The sequence below is a fragment of the Protopterus annectens genome, chromosome 1.part2, assembly GCF_019279795.1.
Source record: "Protopterus annectens isolate FY-2018-M chromosome 1.part2, PAN1.0, whole genome shotgun sequence".
Lineage (NCBI taxonomy): Eukaryota > Metazoa > Chordata > Ceratodontiformes > Protopteridae > Protopterus > Protopterus annectens.
In genome coordinates this window covers 820,540,262-820,561,737 of record NC_056727.1, presented here as the reverse complement: position 1 = coordinate 820,561,737, position 21,476 = coordinate 820,540,262, and the positions used below count along the sequence as shown (strand labels likewise).

General features: G+C 39.5%; 1 protein-coding gene across 1 annotated transcript in view; it reads left to right on the top strand.

The window, feature by feature from the left end:
* The window catches only part of RYR2 (ryanodine receptor 2), a 6,224,161-nt gene that overhangs the window by 5,082,489 nt on the left and 1,120,196 nt on the right, over positions 1–21,476 (top strand). Inside the window, exon 89 of the mRNA XM_044059048.1 lies at positions 13,684–13,765. Within this exon, the coding sequence (XP_043914983.1) occupies positions 13,684–13,765 (82 nt within the window). The remainder of the gene's footprint in view (positions 1–13,683; positions 13,766–21,476) is intronic.

Below are 21,476 nucleotides of genomic sequence, written 5' to 3'. Positions count from 1 at the left end.
ATATCATATTCTTTTCCCAAACTGTTGTTTTCTTGGTGCTGCAGTTTTCTTTCTTTAAAGGTTGCTTTATGGGCACTGAGAGAATCTGATAAAGTGCCAGTAGATAGAGTGTTAGTGATATTATTAGTTAATATCTAGTCAAAAGTGTTCCTTTTACCTGAGATTTTCTCTGCCCTTGTTGTTTCAGTAATTAACTGTGGAAAGTCAAACAAGTTAGTCTGTGGAGTTTCATTAACGGAAATAGTTGAGTTTATTCAGTGCATATTTACTTCACTTAGCATAATTTTGTCGTATTTTGTGTTATGGTAGATCCAGGAGAGAATGTATTCTAGGTGGAATTTTTATTTTTTATTTATTTTTTTTTTGTGAATGTGATTGAATGTATATTCTAGCAATCTGCATTTGTTTATTGGGGAAGATGGTTAGGTTAGTGAGAGGAATTTGAGCAGTGTTAGAGCTATGAATACTAATGTAAGATCTGTGCAGGATTAGATCATCTGCAAATAATAGGCATGTTTCTATCTGTTCTGATAATGTTACATCCTGGCAAAAGTATTTCTTCATGTTTCAGTGATGAATAGAATGCCTGGTTTGTGGTAGTATAACCAGATGTGCATTTCTTTGACCTTATTATGGAGATATTTGTTGTTGATATAAACAATATTTAAGTTGTGCAGTAGGTAATGTTGCCATGTTTTTTTCGGATAAGTAAGTGGTGGTAAGGTTGTAAGAGGTTATGGTTTGATTTTTAACATATGGCAGGAGCTTAGTATGAGAGCAGTATTTAAAATGTAAATGGAATGTTTTTAAGTAAAGTTTTAAGTTTACATTGCGGTCTAATTGCAGATGTACCTTATTGTGTATGTTTGTGATCACTGTATTCTATGTGTTGTTTGCAATTTACATTATCAGAGATGAACTTGTGTGCTGCATTGTGTGTCAATGTTTGCTGTAGTGTGTGTTGATCAATTTCATCAATGATCTTTAATAATCTATCCTTATAGCTATATATATATGTATATATATATATGTATATATATATATATATATATATATATATATATATATATATGTATATATATATATATATATATATATATATGGATCCTTATGATAAAAACCTCATTTGACTGAGACCATAAGACTGAAATTTCAAAAAATGTCAAGACTGAAAAGTTACTTGACTGTAACCCATAAGACTGAAACCCATAATACTTAATTTCAGCATACTAAATTTTAAACAGGACCATATAAAACCAGACTAGGTGGGGGGCTACACCCCCCCAATTTGGGGGGGCTGTGCCCTCCACCCCCCCAACTATATATACTAACTGAGAAAAAACAGACTAGATACGCCCCAATACCAGCGGGTTGATTCTATAATGCACAAGCACACAATCCGTGAAATTAGAAATTAGAAAATGTATTTTTAAGCACTGATACTGGCTTTTCGTCGGACACACTCCAACTTCATCAGAAAATGGATAAACAGCATCTCCTTCAAACCGTTACCTTAAATACAAATTAAAAAAAAATCACATGCTCATTAATTTGTGTCTGATTGGATACCGGCATACCCACAAATACTAAATCGAGTATTATTCATGAACTGAATTAACATTCTAAAAGAATAAAATGTCTAACGATTGAATTGTTAAAATGTGTCAAAAGAATTATAATAAAAATCAAAAACTCACAAATTATCTGTATAAATATACAAAGAATAATGCGCACCACAACATTTAAACTCTTACGTATACGGTGCTGTCACTAGATGTTGTTTAGTGGATCTAAAACTTACTATAGATGACAACTCATGTAGCACCCATTTAAAAATAGATCACAAGGAAAACACAGAAAAAATAAAACTCTAAATAATCCATTGTGTATGCGCCTAAGATAAACAACAACAAGTATGGCAATAAAACTAGACGGTCGTGCTGGGTATGAAAATAAACACTTGCCACAAAAAAAGAATAACTCATCATAGATGTAAAAGACTCTGGTGTTCTACGCTTGGTAAAAACATGATGCATACATTTGAAAAACATACCAAACACCTAATCGAACCTTGAAGAACAATTAACAAAGAAACTAACATGTGCACAGACTAGCAACATAAGGAATAAAATTGCAAATGCATATACTTTGCTAAACAAGGGTTAGTACTAACCCTGAATATTAATATACTATGTGAAAAACATACTATAATAAACAACCTTGACTAACACGGTTTCTACCTGAAATAACTGTCCATGATCTAGGACTGTTGAAAATTGTGTCTTGTGAATGACATATTAGACAATCTAACCTTTAGATGGCATACCAGTGAGGACATATAACTTCCATATGTGTGTCATAACAAAGATAACTATTCGGACCTTAAATTCGAGTAACCAAAGAATAACACTACACTAAATATATAAACTAAAGAAAACAAGGGTTACAACTAACCCTACATATTACTAGAACCAAAGAAAACTAAACTAACAAGCCCTGCCGAAACAGGGCTTCTAAAAAGGTTCGGTGTCACTTGATTGTAGCGAATTAAGGAGGGATCATGTATAGACATATTCAACATACTAGAAGAATGTTCACCTGGAACACTGTATTAGGTGGAAAAAGGAAAGATACATGTGAGTACCAACAATTATTATCTGTTAAGCCTCTTAAGCTTTAATAGGCAAGTTATGGACAACATGCCATTTATGACGGGCATCTAACCTGAGTTGCCATGACAACTCTCTGCTCTCCAAATGGAGGGGGGTAGGCCCCCCCCCCCAACATCAGACTTCACCTGGTCAAAAATACAAAACAAGGGGTTTTGGTTGGAGTTCTCTACTATATGTCTGGCTAAGGCATTGTTCATCTTGCCTTTCCTGCTGGCGTGTAGGTGTTCATATATTCGTTCTTGCAATTTTCTGTCGGTCTTCCTGACATAAAAAGCTGGACAGCTTGAACACTGGGTCAAATACACCACTTGTGTACTAGAACAATTAAATCTGCCCGGTATACGGTATACAGAGTCCCTAATTTCAAATCTAGACTCTGTTTTTATATGGCTACAGTAGCGGCACATATTGCACTTGTACATTCCGTTCCTAATGCTAAATGTCTTAGGTTTATTCTCTAGAATACTTTTGAGGTTTAGGCCTCTCCTGAACACTATTCTTGGTGATTCATCCAAAATTCTACAAATAGAATCATCTCTGGGTTATCAAATTCCAGTTCTTCAATATAGTAAAAAAATATCTCTCTAGCATCCGTACTATATGCTAAAATGAAACCTTTGGACATTGATGAAACCTCAGCCTTCCTCCCTTCAATGTTGACTTGCTCAGTGGTATTTTGATTTAGGATGGGTATATATATCCCAGAAGACCTCTTATTTTGGACCTCCCATAACAAATCAGAAAAAACCTAAGACATTTAGCATTAGGAACAACAAGTGCAATATGTGTCGCTACTGTAGCCATATAAAGACAGGGTCTAGATTTGAAATTAGGGAATCTGTATACCGTATAACGGGCAGATTGAATTGTTCTAGTACACAAGTGGTGTATTTGGCCCAGTGTTCAAGCTGTCCAGCTTTTTATGTTGGGAAGACTGACAGAAAATTGCAAGAAAGAATATATGAACACCTATACGACATCAGGAAAGGCAAGATGGACAATGCCTTAGCCAGACATATAGTAGAGAACCCCAACCACAACTTCTTGTTTTGTATTATTGACCACCTGAAGTCTGATGTCGGGGGGGGGGCTACCCCCCTGCATTTGGAGAGCAGAGAGTTGTCATGGCAACTCAGGTTAGATGCCTGTCATGAATCACATATCTCACAAAATCAGTGTGCCTCACAGTCACAGCCCTTAAGGCCAAACAACACACCAAATACACTTGTTATAGGGGACTCTATTGTCCGGCACACTGACATCCCGCTCACCAGACTGAACAAGGAGAAGGCCACTGTAAGCTGCCTGTCGGGTGCCAGGATCCACCACGTAATGCAAGCACTCGGGTCACTCCAAAGCAAGTACAAGTATGACTCCGTCATTGTCCATGCTGGTGAATGACCTGAGACGTACCTCCCTGGACTACATTAAAAGAGACATAGAGGAGCTCTCTGACCATGTAGCCCAGGCTGGTATGACCCTGACCTTGAGTAGCATCTTGCCCTCACCAAGAATGATGCCACAGTATAAAGACAAAATGATCAGTTTCAACAATTGGCTAAATTATTGGTGCCATTCAAAGGGAATCCAGTGTCTGTCAGCCTGGGATGACCTGCTTGACAAGCCACATTGCTTCGCTAGGGACGGCTTGCACCTGTCACCCTTAGGCTTTTGTATACTGGCCAAGGCTCTTCCCACCCCCATAGTGCCTTTTTTAGGCAAGGCTCAAAGGACAAACCCACCTCCATAGACAACCCAAGGATAAAAAAACTAAAGGTAATGCTACTCAATGCCAGAAGTCTAAACCTCAAGATGCACGCACTCGAGGCTCTCCTCAGTATGGAGAAAATCGATGTCTGTGCAGTAACAGAAAACTGGTTCAAGGCTCCTGAGAGCACCCCAGCACTACCAGGTTATAACTCATACCATGCGTTTCGGCCCCAAAACTCGGACCGAAGCACAAAAGGAGGGGGAGTATCTATATTCATCAAAGATACCTACACCTCCAGGTTAGTGGCACTGCACGAAGCATCGGAAACCATCCATGTGCAGCTAACAGTGGGCAAAACTGCCTTTCAGTTTGTAGCCTGCTACAGAACACCCTCCCAATTACAGGAACCCCACTTGGCATTCCTGAGAACACTGGAGAATATGAAGGTCTCTCCAAACAATATGTTATTGGGGACTTCAACTACCCAAACATTGACTGGGAAAACTACTCAAGCCCAAACACCCTCGCCCAACGGTTCCTTGAATTTATAAACTCTAACGCAATGGAACAACTGGTCACCACTCCCACAAGAGGGAACAACATATTGGACCTGGTCATCACCAACATGGGGACTCTATGTTCCACACCAGAGGTAAACCCCTCATTGGTAAGATCAGACCATAAACAAATTTCCCTGGACATCCATATCCCGTCCCCACCCCCAGCCATGGAAATGACTGTAAAGAATTACTCAAAAGCCAACTTTGTACTTCTCAAGACTGAGGTGGAATCCTTCAAAGCCCCTAGGCCAGAGGATAATACAGCCCAATCCGCAGAATCCTTTACAAATGCATTCTATGAGCACCTGCAGGAATGCATGGATCGTGCTATCGCAAATAAAACCAAGACTCACTCCTCCAAAAACAGGAGACTGGTCTGGTGGACCCTGGCCATAAATAAGCTATACAACAGAAGGAGGAAGCTACTACATGACAGAGCAAAATCCCAAAAAGGGAAGGCATCTCTGATCAGTATTAGCAAGAAACTTCGATCCCTCATAAAATCATCAAAGGCCAGTTTCGAAAGAAAAATTGCCCTAGACACTAAAGATAATCACAAGGCCTTCTTTAGTTATGTCAGGAACATGGGCGGAAACTCCCAGATATGCTCTGAATTGTTGCATAACGGTATAAAATATACCAAACCTACAGACATAGCCAACATCCTGGCAGACAGATTCAGCGCAAACTCCCCCTTCCCCAAAGGAGCAAATGCCTATCCCAACTGAATGTAACCTCCCTGACATCACAGATGCACAGGTGAAAGCTGCCCTCTCCAAAGCAAAAAACACAGCATCTGTGGGACCGGACAGTGTCCCAGGCTGTGTCTTACACGAGCTCCAAGAAGAACTGAACCCTAAAATTAAGTCACTGTTCAAACTTAGCCTTACTACAGGATATGTACTCAAAGAATGGCGTACAGCTACAGTGGTCTCACTCCACAAAGGTGGTGCCACAATGGACCCCGGAAACTATCGCCCCATAAGCCTGACTAGTCTAGTCTGTAAAGCTATGGAGCGTATTATCATGGAACTCATAAACAAAGACATTGGGAGCCTCCAGACACTGGACCCTACCCAATTCGGCTTTGTTAAGGGCAGATCTTGCCTCTTAAACCTAGTTGATTTCTTTGAAACAGTTACCAAAGCCATAGATGAGGGCAAGGTAGTCCACACAGCCTACCTGGACCTCGCAAAAGCCTTCGACACAATACCCCACTCGGGCATCATAAATAAGCTTACCAGCTTAAATATCAACCCGTAAATCACAACATGGGTTGCAAACTGGCTCAGAGATATAACCCACATGGTCAGAATCGCAGGTGCCATGTCTGAATCCAAACCAGTTACAAATGGCGTCCCACAGGGCTCAGTTCTGGGACCTCTCTTATTCGGTATATACTTCTCTGAGGTTCAGGCTAACACGGGGGGATTATGGTTGACAAAGTTCGCAGATGACTGCAAACTGGGGGCCATAATCAAATCTCCAGCTGACACAAGCATCCTCCAAAAGGGTCTCACAGAGACAGATGCTTGGTGCCAGAGCCACGGCCTCAAGCTAAATGCTAAAACGTGCATAGTCATCCCCTTTGGGAAAAACAAGGTGCCCACAAATTACCACATAGGTGGTAATCCATTAAGTACGGAAGAAATAATTAGAGATTTGGGGACCAACATAGATAGTAATCTCTCCTTTGATAATCACGTTGCCAAAGTGGTTAGAAAGACTTTCTATATAGCCCACCTTATCACGACAGGGTTCGCATCTAGATCAAGAGAGGTCATTGTGCCCCTCTACTTGTCACTCATCAGGCCCATAATTGAATACAATGCCCCTTTTGGGATGTACCTTACCCGACACCTGCAGCAACTGGAGAGACCCCAAAAGTACCTCACCAAGAGGATCATGGGCTACAAACAGATGTCCTATGCAGCTCGACTAAAGAAACTCCAGCTCTACTCAGTTGCTTACCGCCTACTCAGAGGGGATCTATGCCTGACGTACAAAGCCATGTCAAACCCAGAATTAATGGACATGCTCCACCTCAAAAAATCCAAGTCCCTTAGAGCTACACGTTCCAGGGACCTAAACCTCAGCACAAAAATAAATAGGACATGCTGGAGGTACAGATTCATTTCCCAGAGGCTCCCCTCACTCTGGAATAGAATCCCAATTCATGTTAGACATAGCCCCTCGCTGACCATCTTCAAGCGAAATTTGGATGCGTGGATGGGAAATCGCAAATTCACCCCTGGGATCTCTCCTGTGTCCCTGCTAGACAGAGGCACAGTAAACTAATCTTAAAAGGGTACCTTCTGTGACCTACTTTACAGAGGCACAGTAGGCTAATCTAATAGGGAGGCGGAAGCCAAATACACTCTGGCTAGGCTTATAAATGCCCTAGGGCAGACAGCCTAGTATCTACCTATGAACCTATGCCCCCTGTGTAAATGGCACATTGTCCATAACTTGCCTATTAAAGCTTAAGAGGCTTAACAGATAATAATTGCTGGTACTCTCATATATCTTTCCTTTTTCCAACTAATACAGTGTTCCAGGTGAACATTCTTCTAGTTTGTTGAATATGTCTATACATGATCCCTCCTTAATTCGCTACAATCAAGTGACACTGAACCTTTTTAGAAGCCCTGTTTTGGCAGGGCTTGTTAGTTTAGTTTCCTTTGGTTCTAGTAATATGTAGGGTTAGTTGTAACCCTTGTTTTCTATAGTTTATAGTTTCATAGTTTAGTACTAGGCTATCTGCCCTGGGGCATTTGTAAGCCTAGCCATAGTGATGTGGCTTTCGCCACCCCATGAAATGGTACAAAAATGCACAGAATAGATTTAGAATACTGTGCCTCTGTCTAGTAGTGACACAGTGAAGGTCCCGTTATATAATAGAATTAATTTACTGTGCCCCTGTCTAGTAGTGACACAGAAGTGATCCCTGGGGTAAACTTACGATCTCCCATCCACTCATCAAGATTTCTCTTGAAGAGAGTCAGTGAGGGGCTCTGTCTAACATGAACTGGGATCTTGTTCCAGAGCATGGGAAGCCTCTGGGTTATGAATCTATCCCTCCAGCATGTCCTATTCATACTTGTACCGAGGTTTAAGTCTTTAGCTCTCGTGGTTCTGATGGATTTGGATTTTTTGAGGTGGAGCATGTCCATCAGTTCCTGATAGGACATGGCCTTGTACGTCAGGCAGAGATCACCTCTGAGCAGGTGGTATGCTACTGAATAGAGCTGGAGTTTCTTTAGTCTGGCAGAATAAGACATATGTTGGAGACCCTTGATCCTCTTGGTGAGGTACTTTTGTGGTCTCTCTAGCTGTTGCAAATGCTGGGTGAGGTACATACCAAATGGGGCATTATACTCAATCATGGGTCTGATGAGTGAGGAGTATAGGGGTACAATGACATCCTTGGAACTGGATGTGAATCCCTTCATGATAAGGTGTGCAAGGTAGAATGTTTTTCTAACCACTCTGGCAACGTGGGTGTCAAATGAGAGGTCGCTGTCGACTTGGGTCCCTAGGTCTCTGATTACTTTTTCCGTACTCAGTGGGTTGCTATCTATGTGATAATTTGTGGGTACTTTGTTTTTCCCAAAGGGGATGACTATACATTTTTGGCATTTAGTTTAAGGCCATGACTCCGGCACCAGTTGTCCATTTCTGTGAGGCCTTTTTGTAGGATGTATGTGTCCGCTGGTGTATCGACTATGGTGCCTAGTTTGCAGTCATCTGCGAACTTTATCAGCCACAACCCTCCCATGTTTGCTTTAACATCTGAGAAATAAATGCCGAACAAGAGGGGTCCCAGGACAGATCCCTGTGGGACACCACTTGTGACTGGCTTTGAGTCTGACATTGCTCCAGCGATTTTAACTTTATGGGTTCTGTCCTTTAGCCAGTTTGCAACCCATCTAGTGACATAAGGGTTTATGTTTAAGCTGTTGAGTTTATCTATGATGCCTGAGTGGGGTATTGTGTCGAAGGCCTTAGCCAAGTCCAGGTAGGCTGTATGGACTGCTTTGCCCTCATCAATGGCTCTAGTGACTGTTTCAAAAAAGTCAACCAGGTTCAAAAGGCAGGATCTGCCCCTCACAAAGCCGAACTGGGTGGGGTCAAGTGTCTGTAGGACCCCAATGTCTCTGTTTATGAGTTCCATGATGATTCTTTCCATAGCTTTGCAGACCAGGCTGGTTAAGCTTATGGGGCGGTAGTTCCCAGGGTCTGTAGAGGTACCCCCTTTGTGGAGTGGGACCACTGTTGCTGTACGCCAGTGTTCAGGTACATATCCTGTAGTAAGGCTAAGGTTAAATAGCATTTTTATGTGCGGGTTTAGCTCCTCTTGGAGTTCACGTAGCACGCAACCTGGGATACCGTCAGGTCCCATTGATGCTGTGTTTTTAGCTTTGTTGAGGGCGGCTCTCACTTGAACATCTGAGATGACAGGAAGATTACATTCAGCTGGGATAAGTATTTCTTCTTTTGGGGGTGAGGGAGGGGAGAAATTTGCACTGAACCTGTCAGCCAGAATGTTGGCAATATCTGTGGGTTCAGTGTATTTTTTGTTGTTGTGAACTAACTCTGAGGGTTTCCGCCCAGGTTTCTAACATAGCTGAAGAAGGCTTTGTGGTTATCTTTAGTGTCCTTAGCGATTGTTCTCTCAAAGTTGGCCTTGGATGTTTTTATAACAGAACGTACTTTTCTGCTAGTGTTGATCAGAGATGTCTTCCCTTTATGGGATTTTGCTCTGTCGTGCAGTAGCTTCCTTCTTTTGTTATACAATTTGTTAATGGCTGAGGTCCACCAGACAGGACGCTTGCCTTTGGTGGAGAGGGACTTGGATTTATTTGGGATTGCATGATCCATGCATTCTTGGAGATGTCCATAGAAAGCATTTATTTAGAAGTTTTTACTTTATTCAGTCAGTGTAGTGTTATTCTTTGGTTACTCGTATTTAAGGTCCGAATAGTTGTCTTTGTTATGACACACATATGGAAGTTATATGTCCTCACCGGTATGCCATCTAGAGGTTAGATTGTCTAATATGTCATTCACAAGACACTATTTTCAATGGTCCTAGATCATGGACAGTTATTTCAGGTAGAAACCGTGTTAGTTAAGGTTGTTTATTATAGGGTATGTTGTTCACATGGTATATTAATATTCAGGGTTAGTACTAACCCTTGTTTAGCAAAGTTTATGCATTTGCAATTTTATTCCTTATGTTGCTAGTCTGTGCACGTTAGTTTCTTTGTTAATTGTTCTTCAAGGTTCGATTAGGTGTTTGGTATGTTTTTCAAATGTATGCATCATGTTTTTACCAAGCATAGTACACCAGAGTCTTTTACATCTATGATGAGTTATTCTTTTTTTGTGGCAAGTGTTTATTTTCATACCCAGCATGACCGTCCAGTTTTATTGCCATACTTGTTGTTGTTTATCTTAGGCGCATACACAATGGGTTATTTAGAGTTTTTTTCCGTGTTTTCCTTGTGATCTATTTTTAAATAGGTGCTACATGAGTTGTCATCCATAGTAAGTTTTAGATCCACTAAACAACATCTAGTGACAGCACCGTATACGTAAGAGTTTAAATGTTGTGGTGCGCATTATTCTTTGTATATTTATACAGATAATTTGTGAATTTTTGATTTTTATTATAATTCTTTTGACACAATTAAACAATTCAATCGTTAGATATTTTATTCTTTTAGAATGTTAATTCAGTTCATGAATAATACTCAATTTAGTATTTGTGGGTGTGCTGGTATCCAATCTGACACAAATTAATGAGCATGTGATTTTTTTAAAATTTGTATTTATCCAATAAAAGACTGCATGATTTTTTAATATGACTTTTTAACATGGTAATTTAGGACTAAAGTATTATTTATAAAACAGATTTGTATAAATTAAATATGTTTATGTAGATTATTGATAGGACTTAACGTATTGCATTTGATCATTAGGATGGTTTCAGTCTTTTTTAATGGATGTGTTACTTTAAATGGTTACATTTTTGGAGCCAAAATATTTATTTAAATGGCAACAGTATTGTTCTGATGAACCCCGTAATGTAGCGGGTGAAAGCGCTTAACTTGTTGGATTTTATATCACATTAAATCATCGTTTTTTACTATTTTAGAATTGTCAACTGTGTTTTTTGTCAGTGGAGATTTTTGTAGTCTCTACTACAGTGAATTATGGTTTTATAAAGGGTGTTTTGGCGTATCAAGACTTCGTGGCATTGGCGTTCTTCATCACCTTTTGTCAGTTCAGTAAAATTTGTATTTAAGGTAACGGTTTGAAGGAGATGCTCTTTATCTGTTTTCTGATGAAGTTGGAGTGTGTCCGACGAAACGCCAGTATCAGTGCTTAAAAATACATTTTCTAATTTCTAATGTCACGGATTGTGTGCTTGTGCATTATAGAATCAACCCGCTGGTATTGGGGCGTATCTAGTCTGTTTTTTCTCAGTTTTCTTCCTTTAATCGAGTTTGGTCTGAGTATATATATATATATACTAACTGCAGGATCACACTACAGCGGGGAAAAGGGCATAATAGTGGCAGCACGTAGACTACTGTAAAGTAAGTGAAAGGTATATGCCCTTTTCCCTCTGTAGTGCAATGATAGAGTTAGTATATATAGTTGGGGTGTGTAGGGGCACATCCCCCCACATTGGGGTGGTGTGGGTGCATATCCCCCCAGATTGGGGGTGTGGGGGGCATACCCCTCCACCTAGTCTTGTTTTATATGGTCCAGTTTACAATTTAGTATGCTGAAATTCAGTATTATGGTTTTCAGTCAAGTGACTTTTCACTCTTTTGAAATTTTAGTCTTATGGTTTCAGTCAAATGCGTTTCAGTTAATTGAGGTTTATATCATATGATAGAGATCCATATATGCACACACACATATATATATATATATATATATATATATATAGAGAGAGAGAGAGAGACAGTGATAGAGCTAGACAGATATATATATATATATATATATATATATATATATATATATATATATATATATATCCATCTGTGTTTGTATTTGTGTCAGTGTGTGTGTGTGTGTGTGTGTGTGTGTGTGTGTGTGTGTGTGTGTGTGTGTCTGTGTGTGTGTGTGTGCATGTATATATATATATATATATATATATATATATATATATATATATATACACATATATATTATATACAGATACACAGACATATATTTAAATGTATGTATACGTACGCACACATGCAGATATATATGTGTGTGTGTGTGTGTGTGTGTGTGTGTGTGTGTGTGTGTGTATGTATATAGATGCACAGATATATACAGGGCATGAGGGTGATGCGGAACTGGCCAGTATAAAGATTTTTTTTTGATTTGTTGAGTTTTTTTTACATTGTGACTATAACTAAGTGTTTGCACTCTTTTGTGTTCACACTTAGGAGATTCAATCAAAAACTAGTTGTGGTTTTGTCTGGAAGCCCTCCCCTCATACATACATGCTGTCATCTACATAACGAATAAGGATATACTATAACTGGCTTGGCAGTACCTTGCCTACATTCACAGTATCACTGCTTTATTTTGCCTGAGAGTATCTGACAGTGACGAGTACAGCTGATGAGAATCATCATTCCCACCCTTAAGGATTGGCACTACAGTACCAGATGCTTATTCTCACCCCCCCCCCCAGCTGACTCCAGTAGAACTTGGGCTGCTAATTGGACCCAGGTCACCTGAATCACGTAATCAGATCTTTATTCTTGCATGCCACAAATATGGCTACAGACTTCCTTATACTTTGGTCTGTATTTCTATCATAGCTTTAGGGTATCTCTGTCACCTGGATAATTTACTTCCTCTGCCACATGAAGTAGGATTATATCAGAACAATAATCAATGCAGTGGGTAATGTCTCCCCAGAGCTCCATCCAGTAATTGTGCTTACTGTTCTTAATTATAAGACCCTGAAAGCTGAAGTATCTGAGCAGAGGTTTCTTAACAGTTTTTCATTGCATTTTGTCCAAAGGTTATATTTCAGAAGAAAAAAATACACATCCACCTGGTCAGCAGTTTGTCAATAAGATGGTACATGCTGTCTGTTGTAGGAAGACATATGCTGCTATCTACAGTAGAAGTGCTGAAGGAATAAATCAATCATTTAATTCATTTTTGAAGAAGTACATTGTGTTGCTGTGTATAAATCAAGTGTGCAGCCAAAATACAATGCAAGTAGATGGCAAAAACACAATCAGCCACCAGCGGGTAACTGACTTATAGGAACACTGAAGTTGTATAAGTCAGACAAGAATAATATTTATTCCTATTTAAATTGCTTAGTAACACAAACAGTGAAGATGTTAACTTGAATAAAGTGCATACAAAAAAATAGTTTTGCTACAGTAAGATGGTATCAGATCTGTGCTTAAATATATATATTTGAATCAGCTGTTAAATACACTGCACTGTTCTGAATATTGTCATGAATAATAAGCAAAGCTCTTTGTGTAGATGATGCCCATGGCCATTGAAGAATGAAGAAGTTTAATTAGAAAACATTGTAGCGCTTAGAAATATAGCGGTGTGTTTATTTTTATTCTTTAAAGCATGTTAGCACATTGGTTCTGCAAACTACCAGATTCTAGGCCACACCAAGCACTGTTACTTTGGGTACTGTCTTTAGTTATATAAACTTAATTGACATTATGCTTGTCCTCTTGAATGGCAGGACTCCAGTCAGATTGAACTGCTGAAGGAGTTAATGGATCTTCAGAAGGATATGGTAGTCATGCTCCTGTCTATGTTAGAGGGTAAGTACAAGGAAAAAAAACGTTTTGAACACCTTTCTGATTTTTGTACTTGTGTGTCTGAAAATAACAAGGTAATGACTGATATGTTATGGAAGTTTTTAACTTTACATTATAGTAATAATGAAAATGTATTTTATTTAGCCTTTGTTAACCAGGTTAGTCCCATTAAGGTAGTAGCAACTATTCAGAGGAGACCCAAGGTGGTATTGTACACTACTAAGGGAAATTTGGCCAGGGCATTGGGGAACTTTCCCTCTTTTTTTCAATAGGCACCATGGAATATTTTATATCCACCTCAGCTACTACTTACTCAGGCAGATGGGATCTTGGTTTAGCATCTCATCCAAAGAAAGACACACTAAAGAATATAGCACCCCCCTCCCTTATGCTGCACTGTAGTATCAGTAATCGATCCACCTGGTGTGGGAATAGAACCCATAGCCTTCTGCACCAAAGGCAAGTGTGCTACCTGTTACACTAGTGACACAGATGTCTATCAGCTATGTTACATGAGTTGTTTCTTAGTTTGACTGGGTTCATGTTGTCATTCTGGCATTCATTTCCAGGGAAAGAAGCATTTTTTTCTGACTTGATTGCTGATGTCTTAATTCTATTGATACATGCAGCAGTTGACCTTGCAGGCATATATGGAGTGTTGCCAGTCACTTATTGTCAAGTCATCAAATTACATGCGCAGAGCACAATCTTGTTTTCTCACTACTTGGCAGACTGAGAGAGAGGCAGTAGTTCATTGTGGATACAGCTGTTATGTGGCTTTTATGACTGGTAAGGAACCAGTGTCCCAAAATGGCATAATTAAAATGTACTAACAGGATTTGATTTGGTAGCATGACAGCACACCACCAAGGTTTACTTCTATGCAAATCTTTATATATGTATCTACAGGGACTGTAGGGCTCATGCCAAGGAAGGGATACATTAGCTCAACAGGGAAATTGGGACATATTCTTTTTGGAAATAGAATGTGGAAGGGACACAGTGGGCAAGCTGAGAAAATTAATATGCATGTTTGGGGGGGATGTTGTATGTGTAATGCTCTTGCTAACTTGGTGCTAAACTGAGTAGAGTATGTGCTGGAGGTAGAGAAAAGGCTTTCATATGTGGTGCAGCTCATGAAAATTAAGACATGCAGTATTACTGATTAATTCATTTGAATAGGCTCTGTAGAAATATCATACAGTGGAGTAGTGTGGTGCATATGGAGCATGTCATGATTTCTGACTGTCAGAGCTGTCTTTTGTGTATCCTACACAGGTGAATCTCTGCTGCACTGCTTAACTTCCGTAATTACCAGCCAAGCAGCACAACATAACTGCCCTTCCCACACCCCACCCCATAAAGATCTGTCAGTGACCTTAAAATCCTAATTCTGTCACTCTTTACAAGTTGTATTGTCACTAGGGTTCAAGATGAGGCACTGTTTACCTCACTGCTCAGTACCAGTCTCCAATTTTTTCTGGTTTTGTAAAGTTATGTAAAAATGAGATAACCGTCTGCATTTGATGTTTACACCATTCATTAGCCAAAAGTTCTGAAGTGCCATCCCCTAGGCATGAACCTTAGATACCTTAAAACTATAGGATGAGCAGGAACAGGAGCCTTTTCCAATAAGCAGTGTGCAGGAGGCATACCACCAGCAAACAGTCTTAGATATCTCACTGCTACTTAGTTTTACACACACACACACACACACACACACACACACACACACACACACACACACACACACACACACACACACACACACACGCACACACGCACACACACACACACACACATATACACACACACACGCACGCACACGCACACACACGCACACACACACACACACACACACACACACACACACACACACACACACACACAACACATGAGCGTGCGCTCGTGCACATGTACCTGAGCGCGTACACACACAAACACACACACACAGAAACACATGTCTGTGTTCAGTTTAGAGGACCACCAGTTCACCCAGCCACATCACTTTGGAATATGGGAAGAAATCTTAACACGCAAAGAGAGGGAGCATTATTTTACTATATACAGGGGTAGCAGTGCTTGTGGGAAATGTGTGAATTGTAGGGTAGTATCACGTATTAAGTTATTCACATCTATTAACACTTCAAAAGTATTTGACATTAGATATTTGATAATTTGTCATACAGAGTGGGTAGTTTATGTGGTGGCCTGCCAATGTGGGACATTTTATGTCGGGCAGACCTCCAGGAATCTGAAGAGTAGAATTGCAGTACACCTTAGTGATATCAGTTATAAACATCAGAGAAGTGCACTCTATAAACACAAACTAGAACATACCTCAGCACAATTCCTTTTTGTTGGGATTGATGTAGTGAAAGGAAATAGAATGTCAGACACTACAAAACATGAGCTTTTAGATAAAAAAGAAAGGATGTGGATGGTCAACCTGGGGCTTTGTACAAGCCCGGTCTTAATGATCATTGGTGATGTTTGATTCATATTTTCACTGTCTTCTTTTTCAACATTTTGGTCAGCATTATGTGTTTATATTAAGCATATAATATTTTTACACATAATAGCTTTGGCCCAAAAAACAGAATAACAAGAACATTGTGGATGATTGTTTGTACTTAATTGTATATGTAATAAGTTGATTATGTTCTTTGAAAAATATGCTTTTTGGATGTGGGTTCCATATTAGGGAATGTGCACTTTAAAATGTGCATGCCTTTAACTGAATGGAGACCATGACGCATAAATATTGGTGGTTGCTGTATTGTAATTTCATACTGACGACATCAGGGAGCAAAACCAGTCACCGGTCTGTATTGCTGGAGCCGAATGGCTGCTACAGAAGCTGCTTGAATGTTATACTGGAATAAAAGTTTTCTACGCACTTATTTAAGTGTTTTGGGTCCTTTTCTCCTTTTCTTCTAGACTAACTATGAGGTCTAATACACTAATGGCAGCAGAATTTTAATGTTTGTGCTTGAACTGTGTATATTCCAAGCACCGAGCTTATTTAAGTATGCACCAGTTTGTTTTTGACTATGTATATACACACACACATAACATATTCAAAGGGTTCACAAGTACCTTCTTAGAGCATTTAGAAGTCTAGAGTCAGAGCATCATAGATTGTAGCTTGCTTGAAGTCATATCCTCTACTGCCTGAAATACTTCTTGTTTGGTAATAGCCATGTTGAGCTACTGGTTCATGTCCAGTGTTAACTTGACAATACCAAAGCAGCCCAGGAAAGCTTTTAGCTTGCTTGCTTAGGAGAGGAAAAAGCTTACAAAGTAATCATACATGATTTTTTTAATGGTACTATCTGACTGCTACATGAATCCTTTCTTATCCTTCAGAGCAGTGATACGCATCTCCCTCATACTCCCTCTCTGTGTTTCCTCACCAAAAATGTGGAGAAGCAGATGCTTTTGACACAACAAAAATGTTTAGCGTGGTCCTGTTATTTTGTAACCTCCTCAGACAGCAGCATTTCACTCTCCAGATTTTTTTTCTTCCTAGGCTTCCATGGAATATTGCATTCTGCTTTAAGTTTTTTTTTTCCTAGCTGCTGAATCTGCTAATGTTCATCATTAGATCACTGTTATAATAACCCAAGCTATAAGGATTATATCCTATCAAGAATATGACAACCAGACAGCATTCAAAGCTTTAAGGCACCTTCTATACTTCCTAACTACTGAAAGGCTCAAGGATAGCCATACAAAATCAATGGTTAGGACATCAAATCTTTGGAACGTTCTGTTAGTGCTTCACCAAGGATGGGCAGATAAGTACCTCTATGGGGAAAGCCTTCCACTTTAGCAAAAGTTCTGAGGAAAAGTTTACCTTTTCTGTAGAAAATTGTATATTTCAGCTAGGAAGTGTGTTTTTAGTGGTTATCACTTAAAATTTATTTCACAGATGCTGTTTTTTCTCAGGTGTACCTATATGAAGAAAACTGTTTTAAAATCAGTTTTGTATAACATTCTGGTTTATTTGTGTACATAATTAAAGATGGGTCTTAGTCTTGAGGTTTTGAGGGGTTCACTGAAATTTGTACCTTAAAATTTTAATTTTCCTGTCAAGTGTTTCACTGACCATTCAGAATTCTGATACCTGCTTATCAAGTACTCTTTCTTTGTAAGAACATAGAGGAGTCTTTGGGCATTTCATTTTTTTTCCTCTCCCATCCCCAAGAAGAAGAAAGTTCCATGGAAGTCTGTTGTAATCAAGCTGATTTCCTCACTTTTTCAACCACTGATGACTCTGTGGTGATGTCTTCTCTTAGTCCTGCTGGCATTGCTCCACAAGAAGCCAATAAGGACCAAGAGATCTCCTCTGCAGCTATTGGGTTGTCCTCTTTAGGAAAGTGAGAACCACTTGTATCAGTCTCGTAGGTGAGAACAGGTGATGCTTGACTACAAAGCTGACTGATTCTGGGGGAAGAGCCATATTTTTGTGTTGTTCTTTTTCTAAAGAGTTGCCTAGGAAAAGAAAGCACAAAGTTAGTCATATTTCTTCTCCTGTTTCAGAAAGGATGGATAGAGAATACTGGCTGTTTTTATTTATTTATTTATTTATTATTATTTTTTTTTTTGCTAAGGTCTTAATTCAAACCTTTAATTCTTTGAATTCTGATTCTTTACTGAGTTTCCAAAGGAAAAACTCCCCTCTCTTTCAGACATTGACTCCAAGTCCAAAAGATAGAATTTAGACTGGGATTTTATTTCTCCAGTGCCTAAGCTATAGGCAGGGGAATCTGATTCTCCCCATGAATTGTCTATTTCTGAAGTTATAGCTAGACTAAAATACTTGTTTTAGTGGAAACAAAGTGAAATTCCAGCATCCCAGTGAAAATATTATGAATTGCTACAGCTGGATTTCCTCAGCCTGCAGCTTTTCCTATGATTCTATCTGCATTAGTGGATGTTTTCTTGACAGCCTGCAATATGCCTGACAATTGACCTTCTGTCCCTAAAACATCTGATCAGTTGTATCATAGATAGATTATATAAGGTACTCCAGACCCACAGATATCTATTTCCTAGGTCCAAATCAGACCTTGCAATTATTTCTTTGGTTAAACCTATAACTTGCCAAACATCTTGTGAATGCTACTAGCATTCCTTCTGATAAGTGTAGGAAAGCTTTTGATAGATTACAGAAGAAAATGTATTCCTCATCTACTTTATCCTTCAGAATTCTGAATTGTCAAGCTTGCTACTTTTGAATATATGAGAATGTTAATTGCAAACCTCCCTTCTTCAGAGATTAATGAACCTCTGAATTCATTAATAGCTTCAGTTTCTCAGGTAACTAAACACACTTTGAAGTGTTGTTATGAGATTGCTGATGCTGTATCTAGTGCAACTGCTACTGAATTCATCATTAATGATTCTTTGCTTACGTACACAGAATTTACCAGCGGATGTCAAATCATCAATGAAATTTTAAATGCTCCCCTAGACAGCAAAGTATTGTTTGGCCTCTCTTCTGCTGAGTTCCTTAAAAGATCTGATGAAAGACAAAAGTTAATTGTTCAGCCTTCCAAGCTAAAGTTTAATAGGACCTTTTTTCCAATTCAGAATCTTTTTCTAGTAAGCCGAACAAACAGTCTCAGCAGGATTCAGCAAACAGTACTCCAAGAAGTAATGGCAGGTAAAATCTAAAAAAGAGGATTCATGTTGACTCATCAAAGGTAGTTTTCTCAAACGGAAAAAAAAATGAAAACTGTTTACTGAAACCACCTTCAATGTACAACTCAACAATTTTGTTTTTCCAGGTGGGCAAGCCCCCTGCACTCCCTCTTATGGTGGGGGGGGGGGGGCATCCCCACACATCCTGACTTGTATCAACTCCAAAGTCACACAACAGTGGTGAAAAATCATTCTCCACTGTTGGCAAAAGCAATTTTGGTGAACAGCGCTCGCTCTTTTTTTACAGTTTCCAAAATTTCATTTAATGGCATAGTGTGCCCCCTAAAAAGAAGTGGGACTCCCTGAACTAAGGACAGTCTAAAAAGACAGACTGACTATCTGTCCCTTCAGGATTTTCTCCCTTCCCACCCTGGCATTGCATTAAGTCTTTCTTGTAAGTCTAGGTCTTTGTTTACCTCAGTGGCAACAGTTTTCAGTGGGAATCCCTTCCTCTTTTTTAGGGGAGTCCTCCAAATCCTTCAAACCAAATTTCTGTTTCTTCCAGTCCTAGAACAAGGCTAGACTTTCCACTTGTGATTCCTTAAACCTCTTGTTTTCCGGACATGTTATGTTTTATGATTATGGATATCAGCTAGGTACGACAACCCTGTATTTCTAAAGGTTAGCCAAACATTCCACTTATGCTTTGCTTATGATGCCATAAGAAGGCTGAAACATGCATGTCCACAGCTAGTGGAGGTTTGGCTTTATTGGCCTGAATTTGTCCATTAATAGACCTAAAAAGAAAAAGGTCACTGACATTCACAATTGCCATACATCTAAAAATGCAAATGATTATGTTATGGCATACAAATGTACTTGTGCTATCTAAGGAGTGCCCTCTAAGCAGCTCACAATGCATAGAGATCGGGAGCAGTGCATGAACAGCAAGTTGTATGTCAACATAACAACAACAAGGTTATGGTTATGACATGCAAATGAAGTTGTGCAGTCTAAGGATTGCCTCTGAAAGCAGCTACAGTGCATAGAGATCAGGAGCAGTGCATGCACAGCAAGTTGTATGTCACCATAACAGCAACAAGGTCATGGGAGTATGCACAGCTTCAGCAAGTAAAGATGCTAGGAGCAGCACCAGCATTTGTGTCACTGCTTCTCACCCAGTGGCACAATGTTACATGGATGAATATTGTATTGGCAGTACATCACCTACTACTACTGACTAACCACACTTTGAGTGGTTAAAGATATTATCTTGGTGTTAATTCACATGTATTGCTCATGGACAGAAGCACAGGGGCCCTTTCCAGATGCAATCAGGGACACAGTGGACATATCACAGACAAAGGTCTGCAGAATACATAGGAGTTCCTCCTTAAGTTACTTCAACATGTGGCTATGTACATCTGTTTACTTACCACATCAGGACAGAGATCAACCACCTTACACAGCATATGAGACACCACCCACCTCCCTGATATCCTGTGTCCTATAGGTTCTACACATGTTGTAATAAATGCACCACTTGATGTCCATGAACTATGTCATATCAATAGGAAGGGATAGTGTGCAGAACGCACAACAGATACGTTGGTATAGCATCCTACCAATACCTTTGATTCACATATCTGTCATATCATCTACATCACAAGTTTCTGAGAAGTGAGATTCCACAAGGCCACCTAATTAATAAATATAGGCAGTGTGTTAAATCAGATATACTGAGAGCCACAGTGTGTGTGTATGTGTGTGTGTGTGTGTGTGTGTGTGTGTGTGTGTGTGTGTGTGTGTGTGTGTGTGTGTGTGTGTGTGTGTGTCTGTCTATCTGTTTAAATGTCTTACCCTCAATAAGATCCCACTGAGTTTCATATACTTAATGGAGTCTTGATTGATGATGCCTGTATAGAAACCACACAACATAGCTGACCTGCAGTGTAACATTGCCCATGTGCAAAGCAAAAGCAATGTTGTGCTTGTTTGTCCCACTGAATGCCCATGTTTATTATCCATATACATCTGGAAGGGCGATTTAATATACATCTGTGGC